The sequence below is a fragment of the Macrosteles quadrilineatus genome, unplaced genomic scaffold (assembly GCF_028750875.1).
Source record: "Macrosteles quadrilineatus isolate MER2022 unplaced genomic scaffold, UCM_ALF_1.0 Scaffold_5__1_contigs__length_97177068, whole genome shotgun sequence".
NCBI classification, from domain to species: Eukaryota; Metazoa; Arthropoda; class Insecta; order Hemiptera; family Cicadellidae; genus Macrosteles; species Macrosteles quadrilineatus.
Genome location: NW_026542598.1, coordinates 13,512,220 through 13,529,384, shown reverse-complemented (window position 1 = coordinate 13,529,384; position 17,165 = coordinate 13,512,220). Strand labels below are relative to the sequence as shown.

Genomic DNA, 17,165 nt, shown 5'->3' with positions numbered 1-17,165 from the left:
CATCTTGTTTCTCAGCAGCCTGTGAAAGTATGTATTTGGTAGAACAGGTTTTTTGTACTTACAAAAATAAAATTTGAACATTTTCTTGAGGTTGAGAGAACATGTTGGTTATATGTATTAATTTGTAAATTGTATACAAATTTGTAATTAACAATTATGATACATTATGTATCGTAAGATATTTTGGTTTAATGTGCGCACATGCACATCCTACTTGCCATTTTAAATAATTCTATCGCTATCCTTGGAATTGGAATGGACAAATTAAAGTAAAATAATTCACTGAGATTCAAGCACAATGTTTGTACTGTATGGGTTAAATTTTTGGTGATAATTTATATGGATGTTTCCAGCATAAATATTTGTTTCATTGACATTATTCACAAATCATGTTCATTCTTCAAATAATTAACTCTTCATCTACAAGTGTAATATTACCTAGATATAACAAACAATATTTACAAATAAAAACAAATTTTAGGGGGGTTGGGTTACAGTGCACTCAATCACTAATAATCCTTAACTAATGATAGTGGTTTAAATACCTTATTCTGGCAATCCAATTGTTGTATTCCAACCCACAACTAGTTTCAACCTGCTATCATCAGGTGCGTACAAGGATGACCTAGGAGCAGGTTGAAACTAGTTGTGGAATACAACAATTGGATTGCCAAAATAAGGTATTTAAACCACTCTCCTTATAGTTATTATTCCCCATCTGGAGGCTACTCATACCACAACTAATCCTCAAATTTGTCCATATATTCAGTGTTTACTCATAATTTAATACTTTATTCATATCCTAAAACCAGTACCAGTACTATTCAAAGAGTTCTGATTAGTCTAAAACTTGTGACTACCAAAAACATATTTAAATTTTATCTTACCCTCTATCGTCTATTAGGTTGTCATCTATGCTTCTGTTTCTTTTGCTAAATGCAAAACAGGATTTTACTCTGATTCCATACGTTCCTGAAACAATTACAATTTTCCATTATTTTAAATCTTCTATATCTACATATTAATAGGCAAGCATATTTCTTTAAAACCGTTTTTCTCAGCTTGTGTGTATCTTACGGAAAATCTACATATACTGTTGAAAAGATATTTTCCTGTAGATGTGTAGGATCCCTTCATAAATTAAAATAGGCTCAAAAATAAGCACAAAAATGAATTTAAAATTAAAAAAAAAATAACATGGACCTTATAGGATGCCATGCTGGTGACGAAATAACCATGCAATAATAACAGAAAATCAAAACAATGGAAGAAAATCCAATCACATGTTTTATTTACAGCGTGGGGTGAAAATAGAGAAGTCTGTACATTACATATTTTTGGTCAAGGTTTCGACCACTAGACGACCTCTAGTATATATATATATATATAAAAAAGCCGTTTTTTTTTCTTAACACTACTCCTCCCTTATTTGTGGACCAATTTCAACGTTTAAGGTGTCAAAAGATCCGTCTTAATTTATAGTTTTGCAATAAGGTTTTAGAATTAAAAAATCCTACCCTTAAGGAGGAACCTCCTAACTTATTCAGGAGGTTAAGACTAAGTTGAACAGTTAATCAGTTTTGTTGGAAGAACAGAAAATACCTCGAGTTCAAAGAATAAAATATTGAAAACGGGAGGAGACAATTAATAGGTTATACCACAATTAATGTTTGAACACATTCATTGGCTTTGCATTGGTACCGACAGGGTATAGCAATAATCAAGTATAAAATATCGATGACTTCAAGCAGGCCTAATCCATCTTGTGTTGGAGATGTCCTCAATTATTCATAATTGCGAGAACTGAACCTTGTGTTTACAAGACAATGAATCTGAGCAGGGAAGGTCTGGAATGTAGGAGTGGAATGGTGTTATTGAGATAATCTGTGCCTGCCTCACCTATCTGTTAGAAACACATTACATGCCCACTCCAACCATTGCTTCTTGGTTTTATAATACACAAATAATACAAATAACTCATCTGCTTAACACTTTTCTTCATAACGAAACTTAGAGGGTCTGTAGGAAGAGTACATTAAATATACTGTCTAACCGGATACAATAATAATGCAGAATAAAGATTTGGTATCAGAATTCTGGGGTAATAAGTTGATTTATTTAAATTAGTTAAATTTTAATCATCAAAACATAAACAAAAATTGTTTGATTGTTAAACTGTTTTATATTTTTAGCAGTAAGAATTTAGCAAAGATTTTACCATGAGTTGGACAAATGGAAGAAATAAATACATTCTTTAAAAAAATGTATAGTACATAACGGCAGATTATTTTTTGAAAAACATTTTATTCAAATTTAATTTTTATCTAAGATTTGCTTCAGTCAACCAATGAAGTGTAGTACCAATAGCACAATCAATCTATCTGAAGTGCACAACATAATAGATTTGCTGCTGAGTGACATTAAAACCAGTCTCTGTAACTAAGGAAGCTAATACAGTTGTTATCTATTTTTTTTCTATCACATATAAACATTAAAATATTTTTACGCCACACTACACTATTTTGACGAACTTCCCATGCAAGGATTTAGTCCAGAAAACAGCTGTTTGTCGCCAGCTTAATCAAATGGGGTTTCATTGCGTACTACTGTACTGTACTGTAATGAGTTTTACCGGACACCAATCAGCTGATTATACTGTATTTGGGTGGCAATGAGTGGTTATAACAAAAACATAACCTATCTTAGAGGTTACTAGTGTTTTTTAGTCCTTTAGTCGGTGGTAATAAATAAGTATTTGAATGGATTTAGTAGAATGGCGTAAACTATCGTACGTCACTCGTCCAAAATGTGTTTACCGGACTCGTATGGTAATCCCGTACTCGACTTTGTCTCGCACGGGAACGACCACACTCGTCCGGTAAACACTTATTTTCAGGACTAGTAACGAAATATACTATTACAAATATGTTGGCACTTAATATTTCATTTTCTTGTTTTAAGCCAATAATTAACTGTACAGACGATACAGGGAAAACTTTATGTGGTAGAATCAATTTAGTGCACCCAGACTGTCCAGTCTGGAACTAAACGGTTGTTCAGTGGTCAGTCCTTCAGCCGAACCTTCACCCCGGTCATTACGAATTACATGATTCTCTGTTTTGTTCGGTTTCGTGACGGAGATCTCACGGTCCAGTGTCCCCTTTCGGCAAAACATCACGGCTTCCTCAGGCGCAGGTGGCACAAAGACATGACGTCATTACAAGCAAATCCTTGTGTGACGCAAGCAAAAGCTACACGTCACGCACACTTCCACCGTAACACTAGCAGCTGTCTACCAAGTAGCCGAGTAGACCCGATGATGACCGAACTATCCCGGTAAAATTAAAGTGGGTTATTCTTGTGGTGGGAAAATGTAAAGATGCTTGAAGAGCACCAAGGTCCACGCAAACCATTAGCCTGTCACCCGTTGAATAGTGAACGATCACGTCACGAAGTAAAATATGTTTAGAGATAAGCACTGAGTGAATATACGTGCATTTAAATTATATATAACGTTTATTGGTTGTGTAGCTCACTTAAGCGCTAATTTTACGTATAAACAAACTTAATAAGTAAACTACAAAACTACATCGTATTCGTAGAGAAGATAAGGGTAGAGCCACATTGTTTTCAGAGACCAAAAGAAAATATGGCGAAAAAGTTAATAAGGAACGGAATACATTTCGGAAACTATCATCACACATACAGTATTGCAAGTATGTAAACAGTTTTCCAAGCAATACAAATTGATCATCCATTAATATACAGAAATATCAACTAAGGATAATATTTTTACCCCATTGTAATCAATATAGATAATCAGTCATATCCGTATATAATAAAAACGTTCATACTGTGTGTATGCCTAAAGAAATAAAATCTTGTTTGCCTAAAACAAAGGCTAGTATTGGATTGTGTTTAAATGTTTTGTTTTGTCATAACAAGAGAGAGACACAGACACATGTCTAATACAATATTCAAACGCTGTTCTGACCTCTGTAGGGTTTATTTACAGCACAAGATTGGAACTAAAACGTAACGAAAAAAGAAAAACAAACAATATTAGTATTGTTATTTATTATATTCTTCATAGTGTTACAGTACGGGTTGTTTTGTATTAAAAACCGGCAACTAATATGGGAAGTGTCAAAATGGAAAAATCAATTTCTCAGGTCAATTGATTGATGTAGACAATTCTAAAATTAAACTTGAATTTAAAATATCGAAATCATGTTGAGAACGCAAAGCATCTCCCACTTCATGTTAAATTGTTAGTACTTAGATATCTGGGGCACTAGACAGACGAATAGACTGGCGACAGACAGCAATACTGAGTTTATGTTTCCCCTTGAAGCTATAATTTTCACTTCAGTTTAATTGAATTACTTCTAATCATGCAAATTGATGTATGCAATTTTATAAAATAGACCTTTAGCGTAATTCGCAATCATTTCGTATATACTTTGGGTGAGATCACAAGTATTTTACAAATAATGAATTGTTTGTGGAGCCAAAATGTATGGGGTGAATTTTATTTAATGCAGAGAAAGTAATAATAATGACCTTAAGTGGCGGTAAACATTCTTTTCATGTAGATATAGTCGTCTAAAAGACATCAAAATACATTTTTTAATTTTCTAAATTGGCCGAGATTGATTTAGAACTAACAATTAATAATTATCATTTACCGTGCTCATATTACGATTGTTAGCTCACTATAAATTGGAAAGTAAAGTTATATTGACCATTTGAAACTTGTGTTAATGCATTGACGGTGTTTTAAGGTGTAAACTCCACGAATTGACACGTAATGCATTTAATTGACTTTTCAATTTAATTGACTCCCAGACAGGTGAAGAGGATATTGCGGTATATTGTAACTAATTAACTAAACGCGACAGTTCATGAGATAGTTATTTGTAATGTCCACAAATTTAACGCAACCTTAAGTCATTAGTTTTCAATCAATTACTTTGTGTTTAAAAATACAAGTACCTTCTTAACTCTTAGTATAATTTTAATGGATTTTTTTCAACGTGTCGAAAACATTACCTACTCATCCAACAAATCTCTTTTTAATGGGAAAATATGTAGCTTTGAACACTGAACTATCAACATAATTTGAAATTAGCTACTTTACTCAATAGTCTGAATAGTTTGATTTGCCTTAGTATATTTAACACTTGGTAATACCATTATACGCAGCAACTCAGCAAACTACACGGGCAAACTGTGGTTCAGTTTACGGTTCATGAAACATAATGCGTGCGGTTCAGAACTACAACCACAAAACCACTTCTGCACTCAACAACAAAGAATGGAACATTACCCCTTCGTACATTCTCGCAGGTGAATGACAAGTCAAACTTGGCTAATTTTTGTTTACAAAATATTGGATTTTTGGTTTTGGCTTTCTGAAATTGTTTTTGCATTCTAATGAAATTTACTATTATTATTAAATCGATTATCAAAAGTTAATCGCCAGTATATAAATAGTTACCTCAAATGATTAGTTTATAAACAGTTTTTTATAAAAAATCGTTAAGTGTATTGCATATGTATTATATATAGGTACTGTATATAATAATCTCCACTCTGTTCATAACTCAAATTGTGGCGGTTACATTTTTGTCATAACGAATAATTTAACACAGTCAATTTATTTAAACGAAATGCTGTTAAATTTGTTCTTCAGAATATAAATTTATACCTACTTACGATTTTATTCTCCAAACAATTTTTTACACTTACCGTCAGGCCTGGAAATGTCAGCTCTGAGAGTGTACGGTCTGCCATAATAAACCTCTTGAACTCTGTGACCGTCGGCCAGCAGCTTCAGTGATACCAGGGACGTTTCGTTCCTGAAACAGGGAGCAGGTGAAACTATTATGAAATTGGAACATGTTACTTAACACTAGAAATATCTTATTTCTGGAACAGGTAACAGGTAAAACAATTATGAAAATAGAGTGGGATTGGGTTTATTTAACACTAGAAATATATTTTGGAACAGGAATAAATTGAGAAATTATGAACATTAATCAGGGTTGTTAAACACTAGGGATGTCTTATTCATGGAACAGGTGAAAATTTTGAAGTGGTTGTGAAAATGGAACGGGTTCATTTAACACTAGGAATTCGGAATAAGCAGGTCATTTCTGGAATAGGGAACAAGTGAACGAAATATAGGGAGGAAGTGAAACGAATATAGAAAAGAAAAAAAATTGTACTAAGCAATGAGCCTAGGGATTGTATTTGCGGAACGGGCAAATCAAATTTGTAATAAATCTTCTTTAACTTCATGTCTCGTTTCTAGAAAAGGGGACGAGTTAAAATAGGCGGTTTTATTTCAAACCAGCGATGAATAATTCCTGAAACCGAAGACAAGAGAAAACTTTTACACCTGGAATGGTTTGTCATCACACTACTGTAGTTCTTGAAACAGGGGACTGGCGAATCAAAAAATAGCAGTAAACACAAGTACCAGTTTTTATATGACACGAACAGGAACGGTTTTTATGGAACTATAAGGAACAAATATGATTCGGAATGGTAGATTCTTGCAGGGTCTGTAGTCACCTGCTTGGATAATCATTATTACACATTGTTGTCGTACAACTCATTAATTCATAAACACAGTCGATGCTTCAAGATTTTATTTAGAAGATAAATTTAAACATACAAGCCAAACAGTGCAAGAATTATGGTAATACTTCGTAGTGAAGAAATATAATTTTATCCAATGTTTAATTAGCGTTCCACCTAAACAAAACAAGAACTCAGATGCTTGCAGGGATGTCTTGCCTAACCTTACTAATTATACAAACTGCATCAAGCAATTAGGACAGGATATAACAATGGCAAAAACGTGCGCTGTCCTCAAAGAGAATGCTTTATTGCTAATTCAAACTAGTTATTATGTTTACAGCGAGTTTCCGTCTGAAAATCATACGATTTTGTGGATGTCTTTTAATTTTATTTAGTTGATGGTCTGTTACAATATGTCTGACAGTAATTATTATAAGATTTTAGATGACAATAGGATTGGATAGAATTAGATTATAATTCTAATGAAGTATTCGTACAAAAATGTACTCTAGAAAACTCAAAACCTATAAAATCTTTTTTTGTTTATCTTAAAATATATTTGTTTGACACATCTATCTATCTATCTATACTATTATAAAAAAGAGGTGGTTGCTGTATGTGTGTATGTGTGTATGGGAAAAGTAAACTCGAAAAATACTGGTCGGATTGGGCTGAAATATGGCATGATGATAGCTCACATTCCCGATTAACATATAGGCATATTCTTATTTCAAAAATCCTTTCGGTCTCCGCCCCAGTGGCTCTGGAGTTTCCCATGTTAACCTTATGAGAAATGGAATTATTGAATCTTAACAGCTGTTTCAATTAAACAAGTTGGTTCTGTTCTATGATGTTCAATAGCATTAAAGTTACAAGGATTACCAACAGGGTGCAGCACTATTATTTCTTTTACATTTATGACAAAAGCTAATTTGCAACCAAAAGGTGAGTGAGCGTAGCGAACGAACTTCAACCTGGAGGCGAGTTAGCGTAGCGAACGAGCTAACCTGAAGGCAAGTGAGCGCAGCGAACGAGCTCCAACCTAAAGGTGAGTGAGCGTAGCGAACGAGCTCCAACCTAAAGGTGAGTGAGCGTAGCGAACAAACTTCAACCAGGACGTGATTGAGCCATGCGAACGAGATAATCTTGAAAATTAAGAAGTTAAACGGGGCAAAGCCCGCGGGTTACAGCTAGTCTTCTCTAAAATTGTTACATTGTCTTAATCTCATACAATTATTTAGTACATTCCCCAAAGTTATAACAAATGTTGAAACAAATCTTAAGAAATATACCAACGTGCGATTAATTCATCACATTGAAAATTATCATAAATACCCCACATATAGGCCTATGGCAAAATATAAGGTAAGAAAAAGGTATTAAAATTTATTAATCAACTGGAATTTATAATTAGGCATAGACAAACGACTAAGCAATTCATCCCTTAATGGGGTAATTCTCATAAACAGGGAAATAAAAGCAAACTGAATCATTATAAAATATAATCAAATATAATCATTGACATTGAACAGTGGTATTTTTAATCTATGGTAAAATTTTGAACGTTTATTACAGTCTGTCTCGCAGATCAGCTGTCAATTACGTCAATCAGCTGGCTGCAGACGACTTATGTTTGCACCGGCAACAGACTCTTTCAACTGCTTGACTCTCGTAATTGTCTTAGCCAAACCTTTGGGGAAATCAAAACTTTTAATTACCTTCATCTGGTTTCCTCGTTGTCAATTGAGACGCAGACTGCTTAGAAATTTTATTTTTGTTGATTACATTTTGATACGGAATAAAAAATATTATCTAGCGTGTTATCTTTGATCTTTGTTGTAGTTCTATTAGATATTGTTGTAGCCTCTTTATATAATATTTTTTCTTTGAAAACTACAGTAGTATCTTTTATGGCATGTTGACTATGGACTTAGAAAACTACTTATTTCTGGATTTATATATTATCAAACACTATCGAACTATGAATATCTGATTATAAATTGGGCAATTAAGTGGTTTTAGTTCTCGTCTGCTAATCCTGGTTGTCGTTTGGACAAGAGGCTTTTCGATGGATCAAAACTGGACCCAGCTGTCCTTGATAATTGAACTTTAAATAACGCTCCTTTCACACTATACGGTATCCGCCGCCCGGTCGATTTTACGTCGTGTCTATGTTTCTATCACATTACATGGTTTCTGAACTTACGACGAGGTAAATGGGTTTACTACGTAACAATAAACACAAACAGCGTCTAATTGTCAGGTCAAATTATAAACGACGAATCACCAGTTCATGTTATGGTTATAGTCGGTAACAAAGCTTTAGTCACTTTAAACTCGCTCTGCATTCATATTTACCTTGAATTAATAATTTCATCAACATCTATCATAGAAAATATAGAAAATGAAATAACATTTTTTTTGGCATCTGAGCTTTTAGAACTCTTTGAAAATATTGCGCGATCTTCTGTCAAATACACAAAACCGTTGACTACAGTCGTGAGACATTTAAGTTGATTGTAAATGTTCCCATGATTGTAGCGTTTTCAATGTGATGACAGGACAATTATACAAACATTTACATCAAACGTGCGAAACTGCTGTGCACAGTGACGTTGTCCCTTCAGAAGGTCAGAACAGAACCAGGAAAATTCACAGACACAATTGCATTTAAGGGGAAACAAAATAAAACACAAAAGAAATGGAAAAACATTAAGCTAGACTGGTACTTCGTAATGGTAAACAAGTAGGCCTACAAACCATTTCAGTGAGTTATTAACAACTTGAACTAAATGTAATGAGAAAAACTGAAATCAAGGTACTGTAATTAATATTGATCTATCCACTCTGAAATATTTTGAATGTGATAATTGACTATGGATAGTGATAGTGAACCTCCGTTGAAGTTTTAGTTTTAATTTTTATAGTAGTAGGTTGGTTCATAAAAATGCAAATTGTAATGTACAGAGTTTATTTTAAGTTGCCTTTTCAGATGTGCTTTGTTTAAAAGTTCGTGTATGAAAAATATGTATTGTACATCACCATACTAAGCCATGGACTCGAATGAACTAAGCTGTTTTTATTTTAAACAGCAAAAGAGGATGGAAGATCTACTTCTTCGAAGCGAATATCTTATTGAAATTTAAACAACAAATTTATATGATGTGCAGAAGTTAACAAATTTATTAAACATGATTATTAAACAATTAGAATTATAATTGGTAAATTAAACTTACAACGGATTATCAACATTATTTAACATAATATTTTCTACAATGTAACACAATCGCTAAACATTAATACGGGAAAGTTTAAATGTTTAAGAAGAAGCGTGAAATTGGCGGAGGTAAATAGGTGATTAGGGAACAATTAGCGACATTGCTAATTAGTTACTTTGTTGTATTGCAACTTTGATTCAGCTGTTTAACACACGATACATTCGTATATGTATTTCTCTCTCAATTAAAATTTACGTGAATGTATTGAATTATTTACTCTCTTGCTTTTAAATATACGTGGAACAAAATTATGAGTGTAATCAGCAGTAGATTATTCCATTACAGTTTAAACTTATTCACGTTAACAATAAAATTTATTAATGAACAGTATCATGGTGTATCAAAGAAATACATTGTTGGAAAACGAGTTCTGTGGTTTATTGTCATAATTATTTACAAACCGAGATTCAACTTGTTTAATAATCAGCGTTTGATGTTTCTATGGCTACCTGTTTAAAACTGTATTTATTGTATTTTTTACATCGTAGGCCTATTCCAAAAACCGTGCTCCATATTTTCTATAGCAAGTTTTTTTGTAGTTTTGCCTAGTTGTCATAAATGTTTGTGCAGAGTTCCAACTCCGTATCTTTAACTGCTTTTCAGAAAAAAACAATAGGTAAGTGAAAAAAGAAAAACAAATTGGCGGCTGTGGACAATTTAAATAAGATATTTAGATATGTTTCTAAATGTCAATAGGAACAATGCCCTAAAATATTGGTAGAAGAGTTCCGGGACACTCTGCATATGTCATATGTTACGTTTTAGCAACCTGTTCCAAAACAGCAGTTTGGAACTTTTCCAAAACCGACGTTCCATGTTTCTATAGCAACCTGTCCCAAATCCAGTTGCAACATGTGGTCCATGTTTCCATGGAAATGTGTTGTAACCGTTCCACAGATTGATGTGGTAGTTCCATCGCTACCGATCGAATAACGACGTTTGTTAAGGGGTGGTGGAGGAGATTGGTAACATGTTCACTACCGTTCATCAGCGAGAGTATGCAGATTATACAATCGCTTCAATAGATAGTTTCAATTCGATTGCTTTAGATTAAGTGTTAAATGTTAATATTTTAACAATTGCACACTGCAATTTGTTGACTTTGCTGAGCAAAAGTATACAATAGAGACAACTATTTCTCTCTATAAAAAAAACCTTAAACATTTTTGTTACTTGAAGAATTAATGTTGTACTGATTTATAAAAACCTTCTTTAAATTATATAATATATTATTCCCTAGATGGGGAATTCGCTAAAAAATGGATCCAACAATCCAATAACAAATCAAATATAACTCCATAGTGCTTAATTACTTCAGGCATATTATCGTTCATAAAAAATGAACTATAAAAAATGCGTCTTGTATTTTTAGTGACTCTTGACATTTTTAGCGTTTTATCAAGGCTGAATTCTGAAAACGTTTACAAAGAGAGCGCTGTAGTTTGTTACTGTGTAAACGAAAAGATGACAAAGGGACAATGATGTAAGAGGATGTGGGACAAAAACAAAGATAAACACAGACTTTGCTCAACTCACGAAAGATCAACAATCTTGCCTGGAATCGCGAGTTTTGTTCTAAAGTGAGAATGTATAGAATGAATGATCGTAGTGTTGGTCCGTTTTATCATTGAATATGTTATATATTCAATGGTATTATCACAGAAAAAAGAGAGATTTGTTAGAGTTACCTCTCACCGTTGGCTTTCCGAGTGCAAGGATTTTTACTAACCAAAATAATTTATTTTATATCCTAATTTAAATGTCATAGAATATTCTAAAATTATAAATCAATTAATTGACCTTACATTCTTTGCCTGTTATCTCGGAAACCAAGGTTATTTTTTAATAAATTATTTGTAACATTATAAAGTTTGTTTCAGCTGTTATTATTCCTTGTTAGATATCTATTTGTTTGTTGAATGTTTGTAATCTGAAAGTATATACTCATGTTAAATAATTTTAAGAAGATTCCTTGCTTATTTACACTTGTTATTATTTTTTAAATTTAATTTATTTTTCTACAGTTTTTTGCCCCTTCAATATTTAAATTGTTTGTAATCATGCAAAATGGTTATAAGCCAAATTTGTTACTGTTTAAGAAGTAGGAAATATATTTTTGTACAGTAATAGTTCACACTGACTCAAGACCAAGATAAAGATGGAAAAGACAATTAGTATTAAAAGAAACGCTGCGGACAAGCCTTTTTTTTTAAGGCTTATGCAGTTTGGTCATTATAAATTTCAGTCAGGTTTCTCTTGTAAAATTTGACTGAATCGTAATACGCGCCATGATCAATTGTGCTGTCATATTTACTGAATTACAATTTATTGAATTTGCATTGTAATTTAAAAAAAATTTAACGATGTCAAAGAACTGTTTGCAATGCAAACTATTTATCAGTGCCTGGGTAAATGAATCACAGTTAACGACTTATCAGCTGATTGGTTTATAAGCAAGCCTCCGACAACATCGACTATAATGAAGGACAGACGGCGAACAGCTGATTAATTTATTCCTCGTTTAATATTCCAACTCCTTCCTCGAACCTTGCACCTGTTAAGTGATTTGTCTCCTTTTTAGCGATCATGTGAATCTTTAGAAACAAATCACCAAGTTTTTTACAATAAATGATGAGATTCTATACCCTTTGAGATCCTAGATATAAAGAGAACATTAAGAGGGGATGTATTATTTATTTAGAAGACTATAATTTAAGAGTATTATGAGACTATCGATATTGTATCTACTACAAGTATACCTAGAGAACAAAAAGAAACAACTATTAAATTATGTGGACAGAATTTAGCTATTCACCAAAAATATTTAAAAATGGCTATATTTATTTATAATATTATATTTTGTCAATGAACGTTGATAGACCTTTGTATTTTCTAAGGAGTGGCAAAATAATAGAGAGCATTAAGTTAAAATCATACATGAATTTGTTTTGTACAAATAAGTTTTCACTGAACATCCAACAAGATTATATCTGTGCAGTACCCAAAACACCCACCAGGTGCATTACTTCACACTTATTTGATCTTGATACAATTTATAGGCTGATAATTTGTTTGGAAATCTAAAAATAATTTGCAATGGTATGACGCCACGTGCACATCCAGTGTGTGTGTGGAAGGATGAAAACTGAGATTGCTGTCCAGTGTGAGTGTACAACTCGTCATACTGTGATGTATCGCGGTCACCACTTATCAATCAACTTTGTCCAGTGAGACTGCCCCAACTCCCCATCAGGAGAAACTCAGGACCATCCGGTCACTGCTTCACACACTGATGAGAGCTTTTCCTCCGACAGCACCAGCAACTCTGAGAGCAGCCAACTACCTGTGGTGAATTCAGCTGTGTGTGAAGTTGTTGGGGGTGAAACGGTTGAGCTGGGGAATTGTGCAGTGGAATCAAGTGTGTGTATGTCAAACGAGTCTGAGAGTTTTTTAATGTTAAGTCAGTCCATAGTAATTGTAACATAAAAAATTTTAGTTTGAATATTTTTCATCAAAATATTAGGGGATTAATGTCATCTTTGGATTCTTTGGAAATAACTTTATCTGAGCTAGATCCAAGCGTTGTTGTCTTGACAGAGCATAAAATGACGAATGATACAATAGAAAGACTCAATATTAATGGATACAGCCTTAGTGCTAGTTTTGGCCGAAAAAAGTCAAGGGGTGGAGGGGTTGTTATCCTAACTAAGCCATTCCTAAATTGTAAAACTATCATGCCATCTGAAATCCAAAATCTTATCTCAGAACAAATTTTTGAATGTTGTTTAATTGAAATACAAAAGGCTGTATCAAAGGATAAATTACTTTTAATTGGTTGTTACAGAAATCCTATCAAGCAAAACGAATCAGAGTTTATTAGAAGGTTTAACATTTTAATTGAAGTTCTCAACTTAAAGTACAAATACATAGTTTTTATTGGCGATATTAATATTGACATGCTTGACAAAAATTATAGAAATAGGAACAGTTTATTACATATTGTGAGAGCAAATGGATTTTCTTCATTAATTGACTTTCCAACTAGAATCACAGAATCTACTCAATCTACCATAGATAATATTTTTACTAATTTGGAACCTTATAATTACAGAGTAACAGGCATCAACACTCAGTTGTCCGACCATGATGGTCAGATGCTAGAAATTTTAAATACTGTGACTAAACATTCTTCCCAAAAATTTTATTTTGAGTATAAAAGAAAATTCTCTGACTCACAAATTGACCAGTTTAAAAACTTACTTCAATGTGAGTCATGGGCAGATCTTTATGCCTCTCCAGTGGAAAATAAGTATAATATATTTTATGAAACATTTTGTTATTACTTTAACATATGTTTTCCTAAATCTCTGTCAAGGCAGCACACACAGCCTAACTTGATTAGCAATGAGTTAAAAGAAGAAAAACAAAAAATTTTTAATCTTAGCCAAACAGCCCGAGAGTTAAAATGTAAATCTTTATATAAAAAAGTTAGGAAATTAAATAAAACATTCAGGTCAAAATTGAAGTATTTTAAAAAGCAATATTATAAAACAAAAATTAACAAATCAAACAATGTAAATAGAACCTCTTGGTCTATTATAAATTCAGAAGTGGGAATAGGATCTAAGAATGTACAAAACATTAATTTAAAAGTAGGTAATAAGTTGAATTCTGACCCTGTATTTATTTGTAACAGTTTTATTGAATATTTTTCAAATGTAACTAGTATAATGTCTAACTTTGAACCAATGTCTGAGAATCAGGTAGACAATGAAATATTTCAGTTTGGTAAAAGGTTTCGATTCAGCTTTGTTAATGAGAATGAAATAGATATAATTATTAATAGTCTAAAGAACTCTTTTAGTATGGGCTATGATGAGGTTCCTGTGGTTCTTCTGAAAAAAGTCAAGACATTTTTACTAAAACCAATCACCCACCTAGTTAATTCTTCTTTGATATCCGGTATATTTCCTGATAAGCTAAAAATTACAAAATTAAAACCACTTTTTAAAAAGGGGGACAGGCAAATGGTGTCAAATTACCGACCTATAGCTTTGTTACCCTCTATATCTAAGATTTATGAAAAAGTAATTTATAATCAATTGGTAACATTTTTTGAAAATAACAATCTGTTTGACAACTTTCAACACGGGTTTCGCAGAGGTAAATCAGTTATAACTGCTGCCACTGATTTTATAGAATCGGTCATTGATAGTCTGGATGGTAAATTTAAGGTAGCGGGTTTGTTCTTGGACCTGCAAAAAGCATTTGATTCAATATCCCATGATTTATTAATTTCAAGGCTTAGTACCTTGGGTATAGAGGGGACTGCTTTAAATTTGCTTAAATCTTATCTCTCTCACAGAAAACAGTTTGTTGAAATTATCTATCATAACCGTAAAAACTATAAAATTCCATATCAATCTTATACCACTGACTTAAAATATGGGGTTCCACAGGGATCCATTCTGGGGCCTCTTTTATTCATTATTTATTTAAGAGATTTTCCGCAACTTAGTAATTTAAGTAAACTCTGCTTGTATGCTGATGATACCAATTTGAAAATCATAGCCTCAACAAATGAAGAATTAGAAAGCAAGGCAAAATCAGACATATGCGTTTTAAATGATTTTTTAAACTCCCAAAATCTAAATCTCAATGTGGATAAAACAAGTATCATAAATTTTCAAACTCGAACTACCAGAAATCAACGTCGACCGATTATTAAATTTAATAATAAAACCATTGAAGTTAAGGATAGTACTAAATTTTTAGGATTAGTAATAGATAAAAGACTCAATTGGAACTGTCATGTTGAAAAAGTACTTTCAAAAGTTTCTTCTGGATTATATGCCTTAACTAGATTAAAAAACTATTGCGAAATAGAAACTTTGAAGTTGGTTTACTTTTCATATATACATTCAGTGATTTCATTTGGGATTTCCCTTTATGGCTCAACCAATAAGAGAAACTTAAAATCTATATTAAGAATGCAAAAAAAAGCTATAAGAATAATTTACAACCTTCCACCTAGAACTTCTGTTAAGAGAATGTTTAAAACAGAAAATATAATGACAGTTTTCGGTATGTATGTTTTTGAAACAGTGGTATCTGTTAAAAACAGATTTCATGAAATAGAGCTGGTTGGAAGGAAACATGATTATCTTACAAGAAATCGAGGCAAGTTAGCATTAAGTCCTCATAAATTGCGCCTTTTCGAAAAAAAACCCAAATACGCCGGAACAAAATTCTATAATAAACTTCCAAAGGACATACAAGCAGAAGTAAATATAAAAAAATTTAAAAATAAACTTAAGAAATTTCTCATTAGCAGGGCTATTTATTCATTTGATGAACTGTAATTGACTTTTCTTTCCCTACTAATCAAAGTATGTTTTAACTGTTAGTTTTATGTTCTTTTACAATTTTTCCCATTTACTATAAGCATGTATGTTTTATTATAACTTATAAGAAATGTGACACTATTCATGTATATATTTCTAATGTACTTTATGAATAAAGATAATTTGAATTGAATTGAATTGAATTGTCATTGTTGCCAACCAACGGGGCTCTAAATTTCCCATTTAAAATTATGCGGCTATCGAGGATGATTTTTAAAGTGTTTTCGGTGATTAAAAATATTTTATTTGTATGACTTAATGATGTTATCTATCAGGATAAATTTATTAAAATTTAATGTTAAATTTGCTATGACGATATAGGCTATATTCTTATTTTACATTATTGAAATAAAATCAATATGATTTTTGGAAAACATGTAAGTTATTTAATACAAATACGCATTCCTTATTGCATGTGTAAATAAAAATGAGTGCGATTTTAAATAACCGAATGATGTGTAAAAACATAATTGGTAAAACATACAGGAGTAGGATAATAAAACAAATCAAAGCATGCAAAGTTCAATACAAGTAAGTACTGTTTGATAAATCTAATCATGTAATAACTAATAATTAGTTATCAAACCATACAATATTTTGTCAATACAATTGTACAGTTATGATTTGATGTTTTCAAATAAAACAATAGTAGGTAAGGATATCCAATGCTCGAATAACCAAATCATGTAATGTTTGTTTGTTTAAATATGTATATAATAACTTTGAGGGTACAAACATTGTAATGGCTGCATACAGTGTAGACTATTGTGTTACTATCACAGACAATATAATACTTTTGGTTTTTATTATCATCAATAGTACAGTTTTATGTTTATGTCTGGACGAGTATTTATATCCAGATGCCTCTGATACTTCTGATGAGGTGACATTGTAT

General features: G+C 32.2%; 1 protein-coding gene across 1 annotated transcript in view; it reads right to left on the bottom strand.

The window, feature by feature from the left end:
- Window positions 1-17,165, bottom strand: part of LOC128994455 (uncharacterized) — a 103,600-nt gene that overhangs the window by 12,641 nt on the left and 73,794 nt on the right. Inside the window, exons 5-6 of the mRNA XM_054419031.1 lie at window positions 5,752-5,861; window positions 888-972 (exon numbers count right to left, since the gene is read on the bottom strand). Coding sequence (XP_054275006.1) covers window positions 888-972; window positions 5,752-5,861 — 195 coding nt within the window. The remainder of the gene's footprint in view (window positions 1-887; window positions 973-5,751; window positions 5,862-17,165) is intronic.